Consider the following 24359-nt stretch of genomic DNA (forward strand, 5'->3'; position numbering starts at 1 on the left):
ATCTCTCCAGCCCCATTTCTCAGCATTTTGTAGAGGAAGACTTGTATGCTTATGTGCATGAGACATGTTTGTCTAGTTCTGGAATCAGAGTGACACTGAGAAGTGTTTCTGTCTCGTTTTTCTGAAGGAAATTGTGTTATTTCTACCTTAAATAATTGGAAGAATTTTCCAGCAAGATTACATGACTCCAGAGGGCTGTTGGAAGGTTTCAATTCATATTTAGTTTAATAGACATGAGACTATTAAGGTTACATATTTATGAAGATGCCATAGTAGTTTATGCCTATAAAGAAATGTATCCACTTGATCTAATTCCTCAAAATAAAGTTGTATGTACTATCATTTTCATTTCCCCCCATGTTTTTTTCGTACTGAACCCAGTGACTCACTGCATATACTGAACAAGCACTATAACCCTGAGCTGCATTCCCAGCTCGGTGATTCTTAGAGCTTCAGTGACGTAAATATTCTGAGTTTCTGCGTTGCACCATGAGCTGCCAAGATTCTGTTCCTTGTAGTGATATCCTTTCTTGTTTTGAGCTGTGATCATTTCTTTTGCTCCACCATCAAGTTCATTGGTTTCTTCCTGTCGTCTTTGTTCTACTAAGCAAATCTACCAACTCTCTATTATGTAATATACCTCTAAATGTAATATTTATGGGCTGGGCGTGAGGCTCAGTTGTTGGAGTACTTGTCTGGCATACAGGAAGCCCTAGGTTTGATCCCCAGCATCACATAAACCAGGTGAGGTGTCACACAGCTGTAATCCCAGCATGGAGGTGGAGGCAGGAGGATCAGTTCAAGGTTATTTTCACCCAGCAAAGGAGCCCATCTACAGAATTAGATTACGATTACATCTAACTCTCTACATCTTGAACAAATCCAAGGTGGGCCAAAGACCTTAATTTAAAACATGAAATGCTGAACCTGTAGGGGAAGCATAGGGACAACTCTCAAATGTAGATATAGACGACATTTTCTGGGTAGAATTCCAGCATCACAGAGCAGCTTCAAAAATGAACATGCAGGATTACAGAAAATCACGAAGCTCCTGCAAAGCAAAAGCTTCAGTAGGGTAAAAGATGGGAGACACACGGAGACTTTGTCGGTCACACATCAGACAAGGAGCTAATACCCACTATACAAAGGACTGTGACACACACATACACACTGCCGACCAATAAGTGTGCAACGAACTGAACACAGTCCTTAAAATAAACACAAGGACTAAGAAGTATTTTTAAAGGGTGTAATGTCCTTGGCCAGCGCGAGAAATGCAAATTGAAACGTAATGATTACATCCCACCCTTGTGAATAGGGCTATCAAGAAAACAAATGCCAAGTTGGGTGTAGTGGAACACACCTGGAGTTCCAGGGCTACACAAGACTCTGTCTCAAAAAATGAGAAAAAAAAAAAAAAACAGATGTTGGAAAACTCTTTTTGTTCATGGGAATGTAAACTTGTACAGCCACTGTCAGGGTGAAGTCCTAAACAAAAGAAAGAAAAAGAAAAAATATCCCTATACTAAATGTGGAACTACCATATGACCCAGCTATATCATTTCTGGACACACATGTATGCAAAAGACTCTACATCCTGCTAGAGGTGTGTTTGCTCCTGTCCGAGTCACACCAGGAGTAAATGCAATCAGCCTCAATGTCTATCAGCAAAGAAAATGTGATACACGTAATCACATTTCATTCAACCAAAACTAAAAAGTTGTAGGAAAACGTATGAAGTAGAAAGCACTAGGGGAGGTAACCCAAGTTCCGAAAAACAAGTATTAAATGTTTCTCTTAAAATAGATCTGCTTCTAACAAACATGTATTTGAGGGGTGAGCATAGGCAAGCCGAGAAACTAGACAGACCTGTGATGCCGTCAACTTGACAACATCTATTGTCACCTAGGAGAAATTATTTTGATCCCAACTGAGACTGAGATAGGTCTTGCCACTGTGGGTGGAACCATTCTTTGGGCAGTAATCCTGGACCATATAAAAAGGTGACTGTCATCGGGCTGGCTCAGTAGGTAAAAGTAAAGGTAAAGCTTTCCACGCCTGATGACCTGAGTTTGGCTCCCAGGAAACAGCGGGCAGGACCAACTCTCAAGTTGTTCACTGACCACCACAGAGAAAACAAGTGCCCACATATATACACCAAGGTGCCATTTTAAAGGTTATCTCAGAGTGAGTACACGCATCCACTGCCTCCTGCTCTTGCTGCTGAGGCCTCATAAGGGGAACTATAGCCTCGCAGAGCTGGAGTGAACCTTCTCTGCCCTAAGTGGCTTTTTGATCCTGTTGGCATCACAACAGGAAAGAGACTGAGACAGGGCCCTCAGGAGGTAGAAAAGGTTTAAGGAGGATGAAGAGGCTGAAACAACAGCCCTGTGAATGAAAAAAAAAAAAAAAAACATCAGGGAAGCCTGGACAGGCAGGCAGATGGGAGAGAGGATCAACCACAGAAAAACATAACATTTTAAAAAGTAGTCACTCTGAGATAGATACTATTTACTATTTCTCATTTTCCTCTTACTGACATCAACTATCTTTTCTGAATTTTGGACTGGATTCAATGTCAAAAATACACAAACATAACCAAATTATTCAGTAGTAACAAAGCCAGCATTCTGTATGCAATACAAAAAGCAGTCATTGATACATAACTCAAGCATAAACAGTGTACTTTATTAACAACAAAATTGTAACACAATAACTTAGAAGTGACAGATCCAATAATGTAACAAATTAAGGACAAGACTAACAAACAGGCATTCTTCAGCTCACTAGCGTCTCCTTTAAACAGGAAAAGCTCCTAGTCTAGTGGTTCTGGCCAGGTCTGCACATTACAGGAATGCAGACTTGACGCCCAAAACAACACAACAACAAAAGACTAACTATGTGTAAAGCCCACCTTCAAATAATTGAATAAAATTTCTCTAGGGTGGGGCTCAAAAAAAAAATAAAGAACCTGTTAAAGTGCTATCAGTGTTGAGAACTGCAGGGCTAGAGTAGTCAACAGTAACAAAATGTACTCAAACCAAAACTCAATACACCAACCACATCATTCCTTTCACTTCAGAAAAGGGGAGGAGGGGCAGGCATCTACTTCTTACTGCTCTTTATCCAGTTTTTGGCTATATCCATTGCCTCTAATAAACAGCAAATACTGAAAGTTAAAACAAGCTACCCAAATGGAAATTTTCACTAGTTTAAAATTTATAGACTTCTAAAACAATATTAGCTTAAGAAACAATCTCACGTTTTAAATTTGCATAGATACTCAAGTCTATTTGTTCAACCAAGAGGAGCCAATAAAATGTACTAGAAAGTATTTATTAGCATCAGCTATATAAATGTTAAATGTGTTCATTCCATGTACCGCAAGAAAGCTTTTTGGTGCAGGGGAGCATTTGACAGAGCAGGAGAGGAGGAGCTGAGTGCTTCCTCTAAAGCTGCCAACACCTTTCCAAGATAAGCATCTCCACAGTTAGAGCAGGAACAAAACCCTGTTCATTAAAAATGCAAGTATTTTGCCTCCAACCATGTTATTTCTTTAACAAATCTCCATTAGGATATTCAGTAGTAATTACAAGTATTTAAGCCTCAAAACTCTTCCTCATTTTTCAGGTTTGACAACAGTACCATGTCAAATGTCAAGGACGGAAAATAACATTTCCTTTAGTTCTTCTCAAATTAAAAAAATCCACTTCTTCAGTTTCTCCTGTCAGGATTCCATGTCAATCTCAACTACTTCATTCTTGTCCTGAAGTGTTTCTGTCAAACTGTCTGCACTCACATCTTCAAGAGCCGCCAGATCAATGGGTGGTAGAGGGTTCCTCCAGTACTGGAATGTATTGTACTGCCAAAACTCCTCCCTGGGCTTTATGGGAAGAAGAGAGATAAAATGTTAGCACTGTTTAGAAACCCGCACCCCCCCACACACACACACTGTAGGGATTATCTCCTTCTCTCAGCTGTGCAGGTTGACATGCCCAGAATCACAGCACTGAGGGCACTGAGTGGAAGGGCTGTAAACTTAAGGCCATCCTGGGCTACCCTGGCTCAAAGAGATCAGAGGACAACCTTCAGGAGACAGCACCCCCCTTCCACAATGTAAGTTCTGGGGACTGAACTCAAGTCCTTAGACTTGGCAGGCAGTGCCTTTACCTGCTAAGACATCTTGCCAGCCCAATAACTACTTTTTAAATTCCCTGTCTAAAAAAGACTCAGATATATTTTACACACTCTTTTCCATTTTTAACAAAGGCAGTTTTGATTTTCATAAAGCATTTCACATACCCAATCAAATCTGTGGGTTTGTATTTGCTAAGGGTTTAATTTAAAAAAAAAATTCCTTCAATAGCATCTTCCCAAAAAAATTGTAATGCTGTAAAATTTTGATTTATGTGTATGGGTATTTTGTCTGTGTACTGTGGGCATGCAGTGCCTGAGGAGGCCAGAAGAAGGCATCAGATCCCTTCAGACTGGAGTTACAGACTATTGTTACAGGCTGATGTGAGTCACCATGTGGGTTTGAAGAATTGCACCCTGCAGCCAGTGTTAAGTTCAATGAGAAATATAACTTACTTTGATTTTTCCTGATGTTTAGGATTGAGACTAACATAAAGGCCAAAATAGTTCATGACCTCCTATAAAGCTTAGTATATAAACTTGCTAAAGAGAAGAACACAGAACTATCGGTATGACAGGCAAATAGGTCTACCAAGCCAAATGAATGGTGACCCCTTAAACTTTAAGCAGTTTACCCTAAATGATTACAAAATTACTTTAAGTAATGAAGTGAAAATTGGCACAATATCCTTAAAATACTCCATGAAAGACAGCAGCACTGGAGTCCCACAAAGGCTGACGTGTGACAGTTCTTAGCCTGAACACCCTGGCCTTACTCTGCTGTGTTAAATTTACACTTGCTACAGTAACTCCATCCACCGGAATGGAAATGACCTGTACTTACTTCTCCAATGATAACAGAAATAAAAACAAGGGAAATTAACTTTGATTTTCTTTAACCCAATATAGCAAAAATATTGCTTCAACATTTCAAAACTTAATGGTATAAGACACTCTTTTCAAAATTAAGAATGTACCTTACACTTCTACTATTCAAAGTGGCTACATGTCAATACTCAGGGGACACATGACAAAGTAGACAGCAGGATAAGCAGTCATGTTGCAGTCACCCTTTTGACGTTTAGGCAAAAAAGATTAGTCTTTGGGGAAATTCTTAATATTGGGGTAAAGATACAATAAAGTCAAAAGACAAAGGACTGGTGAGATGGTTCAGCAGATAACCAAATACATACATGAAAAACTTTTAAAGGATGATCAAAAAACATTCCACTTTAATAAACAAATGGGGTCAAAATAGTTACCCTCTAGTTCTCTACTTACAAGTACAAAGGAAAAGGATCATCTGATGTAAGCCTAGCAGTGACTGAGAACGAACTGCCATCAAGTATACCTCACTGTGAATAACTGGCAAAAATCTCCGCTCTTACCCCCTTAGAAACATGAATTAGGATCTTTGTGAGAATTAAAAGGTAAGACAGTAAATGCTCACTATTGCTGGATATCACATATCCTCAAATGAATTTATCATTAACTCTCGTCCTAATAAAACATTTCTGAGCCAGGCGGTGGTGGTGCATGCCTTTAATCCCAGCACTCGGGAGGCAGAGCGGGCGAATCTCTGAGTTTGAGGCCAGCCTAGTCTATAAGAACTAGTTCCAGGACAGCTAGGGCTGTTACACAGAGAAGCCCCGTCTTGCAAAACAAAAAACAAACAAAAATTTCTGCTGTTACTGAAAAGTGTAATGCAATATTGGCTAAGCAATTAGTCTGCATAAAATTATACTGTCATTAAAGATATATTTTATATGTAACACATGCACTTTTGGCTTTGTCTTCAGTATACATGTACAATAAACTATCCCCTCTCTATATACACATATAAGCTATGTATACACACAAGTACATATGTACATACATACATTGACTCTGTATATGAAACCATGCAGGACCCATCCTGAAGCTTGACAGCACAAAGTAGATACGAATATTGTGCGTGGAAAGAAGGCATCTGTGGTAGCATTTCCTACATGAGACTATGGGGTTAGGGCAAGGATGGAAGCCCTAATCTGAGCAAAGAGAAATCAGACCAACACTGATGTCAGTATGCTTTTTGATATAGTCTTTCTTTTCTCCTAGACGATATGCTCTTAATACAAAATCTTGTCATTGAAGGCAAGAGAGATGAAGAATTTCTGTCTTTTCATAGTTCTGCAGAAGAGAAGGAACTCAAGAACAGACCTAACAACAGAACATTGCAGGGCTTCATGGCCGCCATCTGGCCGCAACTAACACAGGTAAAAACTGCCATATCTAGCCAATATGTGAGGCAAGACCCAAATGAGGTAAGCAGATGCTGTGCAGATATTAAAAGCTCCCTTTGAGTCAGGTGGTGGTGGGACACACTTTAAATCCCAGCACTTGGGAGCAGAGTCAGGCGGAGCTCAGTGAGTTCAAGGCTAGCCTGATCTACAAAGTGAGTTAGTTCCAGTACACTCCGTTACACAGAGAAATCCTCTCAAATAAACAACAAAAAGCTCCCCATGGCCAACATCTGTCCCTCATCAGCCGTGCACATATAGCAGTCTGCACCTACACTGCACACAGTATATTCTGGTAGGAAAGATAATGTGCGTTAGGGCAGCTTGCCAAAGATGGTCTAGACACCATGCGCCTCTACCCAATGGTCATGGAAGACTATGATTCTGTTTTATGGAAGCTGGTTTTGAACTTCTCACAAATTAACGAAAATCCTAATAAGGCCCACGTTAAATTATATACTTACAACTCGAAACCACAACTAGAAACAGTCACCACAGCATTGAAAGATAATCTTTCCCCACACGTTCAACCCAGCACCCGGGAGACACAGACAGGCAGATCTCTGAGTTAGAGGCCATTCTGGCCCAGGACAACCAAGATTAAATAAAGAAACCCAGCTAGGAAAACGAAACAAAAAGAGAGATACTTTCTCACAACCAAGAGGGAATGAGGAGTTCCAAATAAAAAATTTCCGTTACCAGACTTCGCACGAAAAAAAAAAATGGCAAAAGTATCTCAATTATTTATTCATGGCATGATTCTTAACTTTGTCATAAAATGTTTAAGACACTAAAAAAAGTCATTGAGCAGATGCATTCCAAGATGGTTGAGGTGGTTTTGCTGAGTTCTGAGAATTACACTTGCCATACACTTGCCAAATACCCTAACCTCCACCAGAACTGTTTTAAAGGCAGGTCGGAGTTCTCAAGTCTGGACAAGGCTGTGCAGCACATATACAATGTGCGTTTATAAACTCATTAGGAGTTTTCCGGTCACATTTTACAAAGTAAAATTAGCATTTCATTCCACCTAATGTGTGAAAAGTTACTTCGTGTGTAACAAAGCACAGACCCTGAGACTCCCCAGTTTTTGGGTTTTTGTTTGTTTGTTTTTTGAGACAGGGTTTCTTTTTATAGCCTCCGGCTGTGCCGGAACTCCCTCTGTAGACCAGGCTGGCCTCGACGTCAGAGCTCCAACTGCCTCTGTCTCCCGAGTTCTGGGATTAAAGGTGTGCATCACCACCACTGCCGGGCAACTCTGAACTTTTATCTTAACCAAATTTTAAGTGCCTACTCTTTTATACATTTACAACACATAAATTTGGATAAGTTGCACTTCTAGTGTTTTACTGGAACAGACAGCGGCACCACCCTTTCTCATAGGACTGAGCATTATGAGTTAACGGGTTCTCTTAAGACCCGACGACATCCTAGCCTTCTGCCCAGCCCAGCACCATGCTCAATTAACTGACGGATGCTACTGGAAAACCTACTACAAGTTCTACAATAATCGCCATTAAACCAAACTCTCTCCCGCTTGCACTGAGCTGACCCTCGGGACCACGGTCTTTACCATTTGGTCCAGACCCTCGAGTGGGCCAGACTTCCGCAGTCTGGGACCCGGCTCCGGGCTTGTGCGGGGCGGACCTACCTGGATGTGCGCCCGGTCGGCTCCGCTGCCCGCGCTCCCCATCCCGTCGTCGTTGCCGGGAACTCGGCTGCCCCGGGGTTCCTCCTGCTCGCTGGGAGGTGGCTCTCCCGGCTCCAGGCCGCGGCAAAGTTGCCGCTCCTGGCCGCCGTCCCCGCCGCCGCGTCGCTTGCGGGGCGCAGCCGCAGGCTCCATGGTCCCCGCGTCCCCCTGCCGTTTGCGGGACCGAGCCGGCGGGACCCAGAGCGGCGGCCCCTCGGGGAAGTCACTGAGCAAGAGCCGCTTCCAAGGCACGCGGAACGTGAGCGGCTCGGCCGCACGCCGCTTGGCCATGGGCCGGGGATGGGTAGCACGCGGGTGGCGGCGGGAGGGCGGAGGGCGGCGCGGAGCAGCGGGCTACGGCGCCCCGAGGGCGACCGGGACGTTGGGGGAACCGCAGAGAGGCGCCCGAGATTCGAACCTGCGCCGCGATGCGCGCGCAGTCGCGCCGGCCCGACGCGACCGCTGGTTGGTGGAAGCTCATGGCCTGCATTCCCGAGCGCCCTTGCGGCCGGAAGTGCGCGCCTCTAGGAGGCGGGGCATGGCTCCTGCAGCTACAGTCTGGCGACCCTCTTTGCATCTGAAATGGTATTGGGGCTTCCATGGGCGCGAGCGGCCGAGAGACTCCGCGGCTTCAAGAGGATCAGGAGGAAAGCAGGCTGGGGCCCTTTGACTTTTCACTGCGATTGTCGTGCGGCCGAGGTGACTGCTTAACCCGAGGCCCCGCTTACCCTGCCTGCTGTGGCCGGCCCGATTCCAAGACCTTCTTTCCAGTGTCTGGAGAAGACAACTGCAAACCGTGATGGGTTTGCTTCAGGCTGTATTTTAGTCGTTTGATTTAAGCAACAACTAGCGGTCGGGCCCATTACTCAGTGATAGACTGCTTGCCCACCATGCCTCAAGGTCGTAGGTTCAGTACTCTGAAGAAACAATATTCTCGAGCAAAAAATGCATGCAAGGAAGATAATTCTGTTTTAGCTATGATTATGTATGTGTGCCACGTGCATGCTCAACCACTTGTATTTGGAGGTGTACCCTGGAGGGTTGTGGGAGGAGTGTAAGTATTAACAAGCGCAGACACTGGTGTATCGGGAGGTTTACCATAGCTTTTCCATTTAATCTCTCCAATTGTTTCCAGTTGATAATTCTTCCACCTGAAACAAATGAAAAGTTTACCATTTTCAAACTAGTGACACAGTGTAGACATGCAAGAACTTAATCCTTCAGATGGATTATTCTGCATAGACCCTGTTCCAAAAAGAATACAGCCTGGGCAGTGGTTCGTGCCTTGCCCCTCAGTTGTGAGGCTTTGCATATGTACACAGGGTAATAGAAAGCAGGCACATGGCTAAAATAGCCATAAAGACATCGAGTTGCCTAACCCAGTTTCAGAAACAGCACAGTACCAGAAGGGCCAAAGAGCATCTTGCATGCCTCCCCACTGGCACCTCCTTTCTGTGCCCAAGTAGTCTTGTTTCAGAGTTATTTATTACTTCTTTATAATTTCCCCATCTAGTCACTCACCCAGAAAATCTGTGAAAGATTTTTGGTTTTGCTGATATTTTTAAGATGTATTGAGGTCTCGTACAATAAACTATATTTCACCCAGATATATTTGCAAAAGGTTTTTGTTGATATTTTTAAGATTTATTGAGGTCTGATACAATAAATTGCTTATATTTCAAATGTGACATCGTCATCACATACGCCTATGAAAATACATGGTAGTACATGTGTCCATCACCTTAATAATTTCTCCCTTGTGACTCCCTTAATATCCCCTAAGTATTAGATTTGCTTTCTGTCATCTACTTCTCTGCAGCATTTTCTCTATGTAAATGGAACAATGCAATCTATACTTTTGTTTACCTTTCCCCGCCTTGGCGTAAGTATCTTAAGATCCTTCCATGTTAGTTGGTCTTTACTTTTTATTGATAAGTAATATTCCACTGCATGAGAATGTTTATTCATTTGTTGATGGCTTAATTTACTTTTTATTGACAAATAGTATTCCACTGCATGAGGATGTTTAATCATTTGTTGATGGCTTAATTACTTTTCAGTGAAAGTTATTATGTATAAAGCTGCTGAGAGCATTGGTCAAGAAGATTTTGTGTAGACAAAGGCTGATTTCATAAAATGTTTTCCTCAGTTTAAAGCGTTTTTTAGCATTGGTAGGCTATTGTTTACAACTTCATTTTCGTTACATCCTCAGCAGCAAACATTGGTGGTCTGACGTGGTCGATGTGAAATGGATCTCATGTGGCCTCAATTTGCATCTTACTCAGTGAAGTTGGACATCTTTTTTTGGTGCAAAAAGCCGTTATATTTAATGATGTTCTTTGCTAAACGAATTCTATATTTACATGTGGCTCAAGTGATCAGTCCTGCTTTTCCTTTTGGTTTCGGTCTGCTGTAAGGAGTTTGTCCTTCCACCACTACCTCTGCTTCAAAGCCTACACTTGACCTCTAGTACCTGCTTGGCCCCGTTTGGATTGCTAGACATTGGTTAAAGGTGTGTTGCATTGTTAGCCCTCTTTAAAAATTAGACTGGGTATCCTTTTTTCTGGTTTGTGAGAACCTTTTTCTTTAGTACTCTAGAAATGTCTCCTACAGTAATGGTGTTAGAAATACTGCTACCAACTTGTGTCTTATATTTTCATTGTTTAGTATATTACTTGTAATTTATTTTTGAGACAGGGTTTCAATAGGTATCCCTAGTTGGACTTGTGCTCTATAAGTAGACCAGGCTAGCCTCAAATTCATAGAGCTGCATCTGCCACTGCCTCCTGAGAACTAGAGTAAAGGTGTGTATTACCAGGTCTGACTTTAATTTTATGTTTGTAATGAGCATGGAAACAGATTCCTCTGAATGGATAAATAAAGAGGGAAATCTGTAGTGTAGATAGAGCAGGAAATTTATAGAATGAGTGCAACTTGGTGTAGTGTAAAAGCATTTCTTCTTGTGTGTGGTGTGGAGAATTACTAAGGTGAACTATTAAGAGAACATTTTGCCCACTTGAAGGCACCCAGCAACCTTGGTAACAAAAGTAATCTTGCCCACCCTTCTGTGGCCAGTCGATACTGATAACCTAGGACATCTGGTTATCAGAAGGATCAAACGAGAGGCAGTTTCAAACTGGCATAAAAAGAGAGGGCAGAAGCAGGGCAGTTATTTCACTTCTTACTATGGCCTGGGCACTGAGCCTCGTAGAGACAGATCCTCAAGCCTGCCTCCCGAAAGCAGAAACATTTAATGCTTTGCCATCCTGAGAGCAGAGCTTCGCCTCCTGACTCGAGAGCCGACAGAACGCTTTGCCATCTCGAGAGCAGAGAACTAAAGCCTTGTCTCCTGAGACTCTGTCACCCGAAAGCAGAGTTCAAGGCCCTGCATTCCGAGATAGACTAGCACCAGACCACAGACTGCAGTCAAGAATTGATCCAGCACCTGATACCAGCCTGAGAGCAGGACATCGAACGCCTTATCTCCCAAATGCAGACTAACAGGGTCAAGAGTTGAGCCACGCTGTCAAGCCCCCAGTGCTGTCAGGCATCCAGCCTAAGGAAATCCAAAAAGTCCTTTTTAAAGCTGAAGAATACCAGGTCATATGATGCTATTTAATGCATGTATGAGATGTTAAGAGCATAGATGTGTTAATACATATGTTTAGTGTGTGAAATGTTAAGAGATATCTTATGATAATTGATAAGATTAGGAAATGTTAATTGATAAGTGTTTTATAGATAAGTGGTAAGTCAAATTAAGTCCTCACAGTACTACTCGCAAAGAACCTGGAGCTGAAGCCCCCCAGCTTATGACAATGTTGCATTCGTTCTCTCCTTCCATCTTGTGGGTCCCAGGAATCAAATTCAGATGGTCAAGACAAGTGGCTAGTACCTCAACCCATGGAGCCATCTCATTGGCCCTGCCATGACTTAATATAGTAAGATAGATCTGCCATGTCTGTTTTAGTTTGTACATAATGTTTTGTCTAAGCATTTTACAGTCTCTAATTTTTCTTTCCATACTTGAGTCTTTCCTACACTTGGAATCAATGTGTGTGTGTGTGTGTGTTTATGCTAAGGACAGTATATTCTGTTCCCGTATGAGACAGTTGTTGCTCACTGTTGTGTGGTTCCTACTCCATGCTAACTCCATTCCTCCCTGAACTTGTGAGGTTGGGCACTCTATTCAGCTCAACTATTCTATTTGCAATTGTGTCTCAATAAATAGCATCTACATGCTTACAGCTTTATAGGCAGGTTTGACAGGGCCAGCAAGACAGCTTAATGGATAGAAATGCTTACTTCCAAGCCTAAGCCTGAGTTCAATTTCTGAGACCCCTATGGTGGAAAGACAACTTCAGCAAGGTATTCTCTGATCCATGCCATGTGTTCAAGTTAATGCACGCACGTGCACACACACACATTGTTTTTACTAAAAGATTTGATAGCTATAGAGCAATCCTTGACTATTTTTAGGATTGTGTGCAGGACACTTAGCCCCTGGCTCTTCCATATGAAACCACCATAGCATTTCCCTTTGGGTCTTTTGAATTACAGGGGAATTATGTTGGAGATCAGCTTCAACAATGATACCACTTACCAGGATAGAGGCATGGGGATTAGGAACATAAGTAAAGAGAATGAAGACATGAGTGAAAATAATAAATAAAACAGAAACAGGATAGCACAGGGAGGGAGTTCCAGTGAAAACTGAAAATCGCCTGCATTTAATTTCCATTTGCTTAAATACCCTGACATTAAAAGATAGGAGTAAGATTTAAAAAAAGAAAAAAGAAAAAACCTGCATTCATATGATACCAGGAATGAACAGAGCAATTAAAGGATTAGAGGCTACATTCTTAAACATTCTGTTCCCAAAACAAGACAAGTAACACACCCTAGACTAAAACTGTATGTAGGCAAACCACTCCCTGGGTGGAATCCATAGTTATCTCCCTAAGGGAGTAGGAACCTAGTTGGATTCTTAGACTTTTGTTTGAGGTAGAAACAGATCTACTTCTTTGTATCTGAAAAACCAGGTCTGGATATTAGCCATACCTGTTATTTGAGCTGTTGACAATAACTTTGAAGGAAAGGAGTAAGTTCTAACTCTTAGACCTTTAGCCAAGGTAGAATGGACCCATACCTATGGGCCCCATCATTATAGATTGGTTTGAGGAAAATTTTTCATCTTTACAACATCAGGCCCACTGCTAATTCTGGAGTATCCAAGCTCTAGTTAGATTTTTAAATGTCCTTCATTAAAATGTTGAAGTTCTCATTATAGACATCTTCTACCTTTTTGCCCATAACTGCCACCATAGTACTTGCTGTCACTTTGCCCTCAGTTGGACCAATCTACTTAGTCAAGAAATACAAGTTGTCGTAATACTTTCTTAGTGCTGGTGGAGCCTAAAACTGAGTATACTCTTCCTAATTGTTTGGTCTTTTGAGACATGTTCTCGTTCCTGTAGCCAGGGTCGCCGCATATTCATTGCATTACTAGAGCAGGAGCTGGGACTGGTGCAGCAGGCCCAGCCGTCTTCTTTTCCAGTACTAACATTGAAGCTGCAGCTGCCTCAGCTAGTCTGCAGTGTCTGGTGTGCTGCTTTCATTGTTCTTAAGGTCTGAAATACATTGGAATTCTTATTTTCTTCCTGATTTCTATTAAATCACCAGAATATTTTTAATTCCATTTCAGTTTAACCCCTTGGCGCTTTAGTTATAGCTCTTTGCATTAATATGTAATGGTTACTCTAAGGTTAATATTCATCTTGAACCGGTTTTCAGAGCCTGTGCTTAAACTTTGTACTGTTTATATAAAACATAACCCAACTCATTCAACCAATTTTCATATTGGCCTGATAGTATCTTCAACCAATTCTGCCTGTCCTATAGTTTGATATAAAATGCGGTCTGGGACTGGTGAGGTAGCTCAGCAGGCTACAGTGCATACATCCAAACCTAACAACCTGAGTTTAGGCCCCAGTCCTGTATATGGTACAAAAATAACAACTGAGAAGTAGTCCCCTGACGCTCACCTCCAGTGTGGCTGGCGCGTTGACACACATACAGTGAACAGATGGAACAAAAATCAAATGCTATCAGTAATGTACCAGAAGTTGGTTTTTAATTCACCCACCCCCTGGTTTTCCTGATAAAGTAATATATTTTTAAGAATTTACTGTTTTGAGCCGGGTGGTGGTAGCACATAGCTTTCTTTAATCCCAACATTTAGGAGGCAGAGGCAGGTGGATCTCTGAGAGTTCGAGGTCAGCGTGATCTTTAAGAGCTAGTTCCAGGACACGTTCCAAAGCTAGAGAGAAACCCTGTCTTGAAAAACAAAAACAAAATTACTGTCTTGAGAGTTTTACTCTTTCATGCAGACTGTCCTCCCACTCCTGGATTCAGGCAGCTTCTACCTTTGCCTTCCCCAGGGTTGGAGCCACAAGCAGGAGCCTTTACACTGCTTTATTCTGATCATCAGACTGGTGGGAACCTTACAAAGTAGTTTTAAGTGGTTGACTTTTTTGTTGTTGTTGTTTTGCAGACCTTGAACAGATCTCAATTTTTAAAATGTTTCTAATTGATAGATAATCCTCCCCTGAGCACTGGTCAGTTTCTCAGTGTGCCCAACTCTGGTCACCATAAAGGAAAGTACAGCTGTCACTTTTTATTCTCGTCTCCCACACTAGAAATGAGTTTTCAGTAATTAGGGCTCTTTCAAAGAATTATGTTTTTAGACTTTAAAATTACATTTCCTCCCTTTTTCTGTCCTCCTTCCCCCTACTCTTTCAAATTCATGGCTGTTTTATGTCTGAGTATTCCTAAATATATATACAAATAACAGACTGAGCAGATTGCTCTTCCCTGGGAAAGACCGTTTTCCCACTCTCAGCATCCCTTGGTTCCCTGTAATTTTTTGAAGGTTTGTTTGTTAACTAGGGTTGAGGCCTTGCGAGCTGCCCTTCCAGGTTAGCATTTCTATTGGTGGTCTTGTTCAGCTCATGTTTTAGGCAGTTATGTTCATGAGACTTCACGGATATAGCTTCTCTACATCAGTCACTTCAATGTGTGCCATATAGCAGATGGCTAGTATTTGTGGGCATAGTGACGACTGTATTCCACTGTTTGCCATGCACTACCATTTACCACTCAGGCACAGAAGTATAGCCATAAGCCCTCATAACCACTCTGAGTATCTGCTAAGGACCAAGTTAAATAACTTCCTTCAACTCTCGTTGAATTGAGGGAGACAGACAGGATATCTAATAAATGTGCCTTTATTTTCAAAAGGCAGAGAAAAGGAGTTAGTGGGGGAAAGGAACTCTTTATGCTGACTGTCTAGTAAAGACCTCGAAGAGTGGACGGAAAGTCATATACAGTGGAGTGATCCTTGGCAGAAGTCACAGCAAGTGTGAAATGTCCCCAAGTCCGAACATAACCTAAGCGTGCCTACCTGAGCAAAGAAGCCACGGCAGCCTTCTCTCCACAGTGCTATGGTTCCAGACAGATTGTTTTCAAAGCTGCCACTAGGGCCAGCCTATTTTCCATCCCATAATATCTACTTTTCACCTTTACAAATTCAAGTTGGGTCATTTTTATTCTTCCCATGAGTCTAATAATGTCTGAACATATATGACGGCAGTCTTAACTGCTCTCTGCTAATTTTATAATCCATGTTAGTTTGGGGGCCGTATCATTTCACTCACCTTTCTCTATTTCCTGCTTTCTGAGCCACACAGTAATTAAGGATTTACTTTTAATTCTGTGTATACATGGGTATGTATGTGAATATGTGCACCTGTGTGCCCACAAGTGCTCTCAGATCCCCTGGATCTAGAGTTACAGAGTCTAACACAGGTGCTTGGAATTGAACATGAGTCCTCCCTCTCTAAGAGACCTATGTGCTCTGAGCCTTTTCTCCAACCCTGTGTGACAATTTTTGATTGGTCACTCGTGAACTTTATTTGCTGGATATGTATTCCTATAGATATTCTTGCTCTGAAAGGCTGTTACGTATTCACAGTTTGACCGAATGTGAAGCAGGCTGGCATGTGTGTGGACAGAAGGTCCTGGAGGATCAACTAGAGCCAGAGGTGAACTTGCCAGTGTTAGAGCAGCAGATTTAAACAAAAAGCCAAAGGAGCAAGTCAAGTAAGCATCAGTCCTCCGTGGCCTCTGCAACAGTTCTTGCCACCAGGTTCCTGCCCTGTGTGAGTTCCTCTTCTGACTTCCGTCAGTGATCTAGTGTGGTGTGGAACTCTGTAAGATGAAATAAACCCTTTCCTTCCGAAGTTGCTTTTGGTCAATGTTTTTGCACAGCAAAATCTTGACAGTAACAGTCAAGGTTTCAATTACATGCTGAAATAGAGTAAGAGACTTTGATGGCTGTTCTTGATTGTCAGCCTGACTATCTGGAATCAACTACAACCCAGAAATGGGGGCACACCTGTGATCCAGATTTTGAGGCAGGATGACACACACCTTTAATTCAGATTCTGAGGTGGGAAGGCACATCTTTAATCTGGGCCACACCTTCTGCTGGAAGCCTAAGACATGGAAGAAGTATGGTTTGTTCCTTCTCCCTTTGCTTGATTGCCCTCGCCTTAAGAGCATATCCATTCCTTCACTGGCACTGGAGCCTACTCGGGATTCCAGCATACAGAAGACCAGCTGAGACACCCAGCCTCAGGGGTGAGTGTGTGTGTGTATTCATTCCATAAATTCTGTGACTCTAGGGAACCTTGACTAATACAAAGACGAAATCAAAAAAGGGACTCCTTTGCCTCTTTCCACCCTCCTGAAACAGTGCACCAAGGTCGGGCACATTAACAGGTCTTCACCACTCAGGGAACCCTGAAAAGACTTCTGCAATGCAGTAGGGACAGAGTATAAAAGGTCCCCCAGTGTATATACATTAAAAACTTGATCCCCAATGATTGCTTAGCAGTGAAGGCTCTGACCTCATGAATGGACGAACTATTTCTTTGATGACATCATCCATGGATGGAATACCGGAAGGTGGATCTTCCTCTACAGGCATGCCTCTGGAACTGTTTTTAGCCCTGGCCCTTCCACATCAGGCATCCTCTGCTTCCCAACTGCTTCACTGCATTTTGATCCTAATCCTCAAGTTCTGCTTCATTACCACAGAAAAAACAGCCAAGTGAGCTCAGAGAGAAACTGAGACAAAACAGCAAACCTGCTATCTTTTTTACTTGAAAGACATGTTGTCATATACTACAGAAGAGAGAAGAGACTAGGAGTGGAGAAAATGCCCAGTCACAAAGTGTGAAGCCCTCTCCAGCGGGCTTCTGTTGAGCACCATGCAGGCCTCTCCCAAAGGCCTCCGAGACTACCCCAAACCCCAGTCATTAGAGAAGAATTCAGGGAAATGAACCCAGAAAATAAAAATGCTCATCCTGGTACTTGTTTTGGTGATTAGCCTCTGTCAAGACTAATCTTCCGTGGGGGATTCCAAGTCCATTATAGTGAGCATGAATGAAACAAAGTGAAAATAAATACTGTCCACCTGGGCAAACTCAAAGGTCAAATATACATTATTACTAACTTTCTAAAAGCATACAAAAATTAGGATAACCAAGAGGTGAAAAGAATATGATTAATTAAATAATACTCCCATTATGGCCATCATTACAGAGAGGGAAACACCAACAAAAACTGTTATAGCAATTGGCAGACTTTAATATTTAAGAAAAATTAAGTTCATGTACACATTAAAAATATAGGAAATTTCATGCAGACATGAAATTTCCAATTCAACTTTCTGGCAACATTTAGAATGTGAATTACATATAAATACCATATACTTTACAGTTCTCAAACTTGATCATTTCATACTGTGATTTCTGCAGCTTCCCTGTATATTTTATATGCCCTATCTTGCTCACTGATCAGAACCTAAATTTGCATCACATCAAAAAGTCAAAATTTAAAAACAGCAAGCACATGATCACCTTATGATGAAAAAATTTGTGTATGAGCAAATTTAGGAAAAAAAATTTAAAACTTCAAGGCTTATACGGTTAAGCAGCTCAACCTAAATATAAAAATACAAAACTAAAGTCCTCCAGTGACTCTTCTATTATTGATTTATACCTTATTTTCAAATTTAGAATATATTAACTTCAAAAGCCAGATAAGGGTAATGCAAACTTATAAGGAATATTTTTAAAAATATTCATGATATAAGGAAAAAAACTAAAAATAAAAGGATTAACTGACTTCAGAGATAAGTAAAATATATAATTTAGAAATGTAAGTGGTATTATTCAGAGTAAAACATGGCAGGGAAAAAACCTTTAGGTAACAAAACCAACCCACTGGTGTCAGTTTGTTCTTACATTTGTAAGAAAGACAACAAGCAGGCTACGAGAAATACTACAAAATTCATAAAGAGCATTCCTAAGTAACAACTGAACAAAAACAAAAACATGCATGCCTTGTGTTCAGTGAACGCCTTTTAAAACACTTTAAATTTTTTTTCCTTAAAAAAAATAATTCTGGGAGACTTTTCATCCTTGCCAATAGTAAGAAGTGAGAATTTCCACCAAATGAACATGATGAAGTACTGAGCACTGGAAGAACAAGAAATAATTTTCAAAGGTAAGTGGAGTATGATTTACATAGCGTAAGTAAAATGCACTCCATGGTGCCATGGACTTCCTAAGGGGAGGACAGATGGCAATTCCTACACTGTGTAGAACCCCCAACTAGAAGGACAGTAGATCCCATAGCAACACAAAGGCCTGAAGATTTGTATGAAAGCATGGCAACATGACAGTTATGCCACAGCACATACTAAATCTATCTAATCCGAAGGCCACAGAGGTCACAAGCATCTGTGAAATATTCAGCAAGAACTTTTCTTTTCATGTAGAAGTAAAAACATCAGTCATCTTTACTCTCCTAGCTAATGGAAACAGAGTAACAAATGTCAAAATTAACAGCAGCAAGGAAATTCCCTCCCAAACAGGTCTCCCTAGAGGTAGAAAATTAAAGCAGCACACACACTGTTTAAATTCCAACTCTACCAGGAGACAAAACTGTTATTAATCTGAAATTCCATGAATGGTTGCTGCCTAGGATACTGAAGACAGACCATGGGCATTAACTTATCCCTGAATTTCATACTCAAAACTTCTCACATTAATTCTATCATGACAGTTTTTACTAAAATATATTTTAACTTAAAAAAGTGCTTGCTTTCATAAGCCACATACTTAAAAGACATCATTGTAAACATTACACTGACAAACTTTATAACTCATCATTGATTTGAAGTTATGTTTCAGATGGGCAAACACTGCTTAAAAAATTTTGTGCCTCCAAATGTTTATATCTTATACACTTCAATGGGATTTTCCGGGAGTTAATAGAAGATTCAGTTTAGCATGGACAAAGACTAAATTTCTCTGTTGATGCATTTCATTGAATTTTTACCTGTGATACAACCGAATTAGCATTTCATATAAGACATATTTGATGCCTCTCTAAATTCAGCTGGACTAAGAAGAAAAAAAAATGAATGATAAAAGAATAGTTTCAATATTCTTTATGAGTTACTTAGATTCAATGAGAAGAAAGTTCCAATTCCAGATGCTGAGTATAACAGCATCCTTAGCCTCTTCTAAAAGTAACACAGGCAATGTAAAGCCCAAAAGGAGCTCAATGTGGACTTCAGCACTATCAGTCATTAATAGGGCAGACTTGCAACAGCTTCAGAAAGACTGGAGTTTGGTTTCTTTTTGTTTTTGTTTTCTTTAAAGAAGGACGATTCTGGGTTTCAAAGAAAAGTACTTGAAGATATTTCTTCCATTATATATCTGGCACAGGAAATATTTTCTCCATTTTTTTTCTGTGCAATATAAATTTGCATGGTATAGTATATTTCTGAAAAAAAGCAATAGATATTATTAAGAAAATAGACACTATTTCTAAATTTTGTTAGGAATAAGAAGGCACCACTGATTTGAGGTTGTGTCCTGTTGTCACTGATAGCTGACTGTGAGCTGTTTATTTCAGCATTTGTTCATATTAAACCTTTTTCTGGGTAGTACCACTTAGGACCATTACTGTGGCTTCCGGACCACAAACAAAACACATTCATAGTAGTATTTCATCATAGAGAGATCATTCACAGTATATGTTGACAATACAGATTCCTCTTCCACCTGTAAAAAAGCAAAAATCCTAAGATCGTGATTGCAACACAATTAACAAAAACAAGAAGTTAATAGTTATAGGCACTATCATAGCTATATTTAAACAATACCCCCCCCCCCCCCGCCGGGCGGTGGTGGCACACACCTTTAATCCCAGCACTCGGGAGGTAGAGGCAGGCAGATCTTTGTGAGTTCGAGGCCAGCCTGGTCTACAAGAGTTAGGTCCAGGACAGGCACCGAAGCTACAGAGAAACCCTGTCTCGAAAAACCAAAAGAAACAAAACAAAACAAAAACAATACCAACCCCCTCCCCATAAGACTGGTAGCATTCATAATCCCACACACAAAGTAACAGGTCATGTAAATTCATCATCACACCACTAATAGGTGGTTAAAAATGGTTTCAAATTCAGGCAGTCAACTACAAAGTGCATATATGCACTGTTTCTCTTTATTAAGAATAAACCCATTACTTTGTAAATGAGTGTAATAGTCCTAAATAAGTAAAAAAACCAACTCAATAGCCAAAGTACCATAAAGTTTTATTTAATATGGGGTGGCTGAGAGAAGAAAGGCCAGGCAGAATAAAATAAGATAGAAAGAACTGTTTCATTGATATCTGCCTTCTCCAGAGCCTGTCAGTGAAAGATTAGCCAGGCCATTATCAGCTACCATTATTGAAGGTCTACTTCATCAGGAATTACAGTTTTCCCTTTATATACATATTGTCCCAAATCTTTACAATTAAGAGAGCTATGTAATAATACCTTTTCTATCTGGATGAGAAAAAGTAAAGTTAGTAACTGCTATAATACCTATATTCCTGTTTAAAGGCTTTTCAAGTTTAACATTGGCAATGTCTTTCCATTCTTACCTCCAGCTGGAATCCATACTGCAGAACGACGTTTTTGATATCCTCATAGCTCAATTCTATAGAAAGTTCATTTGCCAGATTTTCAAAATGGTACAGTAGAGGACCTATGGTTTGAAGAAACTATGAATGAGTTACATGAACATAAGCACACACTAATAGCTTTGTACACTGAATTCCTGATGTAATAGTTGAGTAGGAAATAAGGTAAAAATGAAAGATCCACTACATTTGCTGAGGACAATTATAAAAACTTCTGAAACACGAACCCATCAGTTTCAGCGAGGGAAACATCATATCACAATTGTATTCTCAGATTACTCAGTCTTGTCTTTACCTTTGAGTAAATCATAAATCCTACATACAAGTTAGCTCCATTTACACTCCTCAGACAACATACTAAGATTGAAGGAAAGGAAAAAGGAAAAGAAAGGAAAAAAGGGAAGGGAAGAGGAGGGGAGGGGAGGGGAAAGGAAAGGGAAGGGGGAAGGGAAAAGGAAAGGGAAGCGAGAGAAAAGTAAGGGAGAAAAAAGTAACAAGTGAGACAGTTTCTGCTCTTAAGAGGCTTTGCCATCCTGTCATCCTGTGGGCATTTTCATCTCCTTTAGTTTGGAGGTAGGCTTTTTCAAAGTAGCCCAGGAGGCCTTGAACACCAGATCCTTTTGCCTCAGCCTCTAAATGCTAGGAATTTAGTCCTGCTGCCCCTCTTCTACTTTTACCCTACCTAAAATCACTAGAATAAATGATCATGAATATAATTTATATGTTAGCACACTTGGGACAAAATAACAGTAGCTCTTCTTTAAAAGCCTACTTACTCTTACTGAGACAATTTCTGGCCATCTGATCAGTCCTAAACTGTATCACAGCCTTTTTACAGATGCAGAGCCTCACAGCAATCTTTATAGTCTTCAAAGCTTACTTTACGTCTGCTCCTGTTTCACTTTTTTAAAAAAAATGTTTATTTTATGTGCATGAATGTTTTGCCTGCAAGTATGTGTATATACCACATGGAGGTCAGAAGATGCAAAAGGACTTCCTGGTTACCAGAGTTACAAAAGGTTGTGAGAAACCACCATGTGGGTTCTGGGACTAAACCTGGGCTCTCTGCAAGAGCAGTAAGTTCTCTTAACCACTGAAACATCTCAATAACCTCCTTGCTCTACTGTTTTAAGAGAATCTGAAAATACAGTTTTGTAGGTATACACTCACCCAGTAAGCCACATGTTGCTACTGATGTGGACAGTCCACAGTGGGCAGCGCCATCCTTAGAGAGGTGGGCCAGGATGTATAAGAAAAGTAGACTATGCCAGAGAGAGTAACCCAGGAAGAATTCCTGTTGTTTCTGCTCCTGCCTTGATTCCCTGTACGGTTGACTATAATCTGTAAGCTAGAATAAGTCCTTCATAGTACATTTTTAAAACTCTTTTACTGGGGCTGGAGATATGGCTCAGAGGTTAAGAGCATTGCCTGCTCTTCCAAAGGTCCTGAGTTCAATTCCCAGCAACCACATGGTGGCTCACAATCATCTGGTGCCCTCTTCTGGCCTGCAGGCATATACACAGACAGAATATTATTTACATAATAAATATTTTTAAAAAACTCTTTTACTGCAGTGTTCTATCTCACACTACCTTCAGGTAAGTATCAGCATTCTCTAGTTTGCAGACTACGCATCAAGCAATATATAAAGATGAATGTGGTGTATATGCATATGTGTGCACACAAAGGTCAGAGGATGACACTGGCTATCCTTCTCTATCATTCCCCACCCTATTTCTTTGAGACACGCTCTCTCACTGAACCCAGGACCATGTATGGTGGTGGCCAGCAAGCCTCAGTGATCCTCTTATCAGTATCTCCAACGGTGCTGAGGTTTCAGGCATGCTCATGGCAACATCTGGCACTTCATTTTATAAGATTTATTTTTATTTTATTTATGTAGATGTGTCTGTGTTGAGTATATGCCACATTCATACAGATAACCTGCAGAGGCCTGAAGAAGGCATCAGATTCACTCCGTGCTTGAGTTACATACAGGTTGATGTGAGTCATGAAACATCAGTCTGGGAACAGTACTCTGGTCCACTGGAAGAGTAGCAAGTGCTAGTAACCTCTAAGCTATGACTCCAGGCTACATACCTGCCTTTGTATGTGGATGCATAGCAAGCACTCCCATCCACATAATCATCTCACCAGCCCAAAGAAGTCTTTACATTTCTCTTAAGTCTACCAAAATGACTAACTACTGCACGTTGATTGTATAACTTTAAGTGTTTGTAACACTAACAATAAAGGACAGTGACTGTGATGTGAATACTTTCTGTAGTCTTTTGTTATTAACTGTGCTGTGACAGACATCTCCACATATTTCAGATCTTCCCTTACACAAAGACATTTCTTGAGTCAACAACTACGTTTGCTGACGTGATTCAAACTGCCAAAGGAGTTACAGAAGGAAGGTCTCTTAGCTGAAGTGCTTGAGTACAGGTGTTTGAGATTTTAGAATATTTACATATACAAAAGGAGGTAGAGGCAGGGACTGAGTCTAACCACAAAACTAGTTTCATACATACTTAATCACGTAGCCTGATAGTTTGTCTGGCAGTCCTAGACTAAAGGGCTTTGCTTATAGGAAGGTTCTAACCAATGAGTTCTAACTCTGAACTCTAAAACTAATTTTGCACAGTAGTTTTCGTGTACAAAAATGTTGCCTGTCATCTGTCAGATGAGATCATGTATGAACTCTGTCACTTGGCATATCAACATTTTAGAGCAATTTAGACTTTCAAGTTCAGAGAGATCTGTATAGATTTTCACTCACAATTGCATGAGGAGTACTGTCTCAAAACCTTATGGGGTGAGAAGCCATGGTACTGTTACTCTGGAAAACAGGTCAGTAGTTTCTTGCAAAATTTGCTACCCACTCATCATATATAACTAAGAAATTTCTTTACTAGGTGTTAACCCAAGAGAAATGAAATCTTACAGCCACACTTAAGATTTTGTGCCAAGTGTCAATAGCAACTTTATTCCTAACCAGCAGTCTGGCAATAAATCAAATGTCCATCCACTGAGAACTGATAAACAAAATGTCAACCATCCATCCAATGATGTATCACTCAAAAATAAAAGGGAACAACACATGGGTTACATAGCGACCAAGTGAGTCTCAAAAGCATCATGCCAGACAA

General features: G+C 40.9%; 2 protein-coding genes across 3 annotated transcripts in view; both read right to left on the reverse strand.

Annotated features, from left to right (window-relative positions):
• Positions 1–2667: 2667 nt before the first annotated feature.
• C7H9orf40 (chromosome 7 C9orf40 homolog) lies at positions 2668–8536 on the reverse strand. Its single transcript, XM_085693683.2, has 2 exons — positions 8065–8536; positions 2668–3883 (listed from the first exon to the last, which is right to left on the reverse strand). Exons 1-2 carry the CDS (start codon positions 8392–8394, stop codon positions 3728–3730), a joined length of 486 nt encoding a protein of 161 aa, XP_085549809.1. The 5' UTR covers positions 8395–8536; the 3' UTR covers positions 2668–3727.
• Positions 8537–17793: 9257 nt separating this feature from the next.
• Carnmt1 (carnosine N-methyltransferase 1) overlaps positions 17794–24359 on the reverse strand; it is a 31881-nt gene continuing 25315 nt past the window's right edge. For both annotated transcript variants that reach the window (XM_048429776.3, XM_048429775.3), the window contains exons 7-8: positions 21169–21272; positions 17794–20303 (exon numbers count right to left, since the gene is read on the reverse strand). In XM_048429776.3, coding sequence (XP_048285733.2) covers positions 20202–20303; positions 21169–21272 — 206 coding nt within the window. In that variant the 3' untranslated portion in view covers positions 17794–20201. The remainder of the gene's footprint in view (positions 20304–21168; positions 21273–24359) is intronic.

The sequence above is a fragment of the Myodes glareolus genome, chromosome 7 (assembly GCF_982192425.1).
Source record: "Myodes glareolus chromosome 7, mMyoGla1.1, whole genome shotgun sequence".
In the NCBI taxonomy this organism is placed as follows: Eukaryota; Metazoa; Chordata; class Mammalia; order Rodentia; family Cricetidae; genus Myodes; species Myodes glareolus.

Excerpts from the sequence above, each read along its gene's own strand:
- C7H9orf40 (XM_085693683.2), bottom strand. The coding sequence starts at position 8,394 with ATGGCCAAGCGGCGTGCGGCCGAGCCGCTCACGTTCCGCGTGCCTTGG. Across the intron at positions 3,884-8,064 it reads CCGACCGGGCGCACATCCAG|CCCAGGGAGGAGTTTTGGCA; the intron begins GTAGGTCCGCCC and ends CTTCCCATAAAG.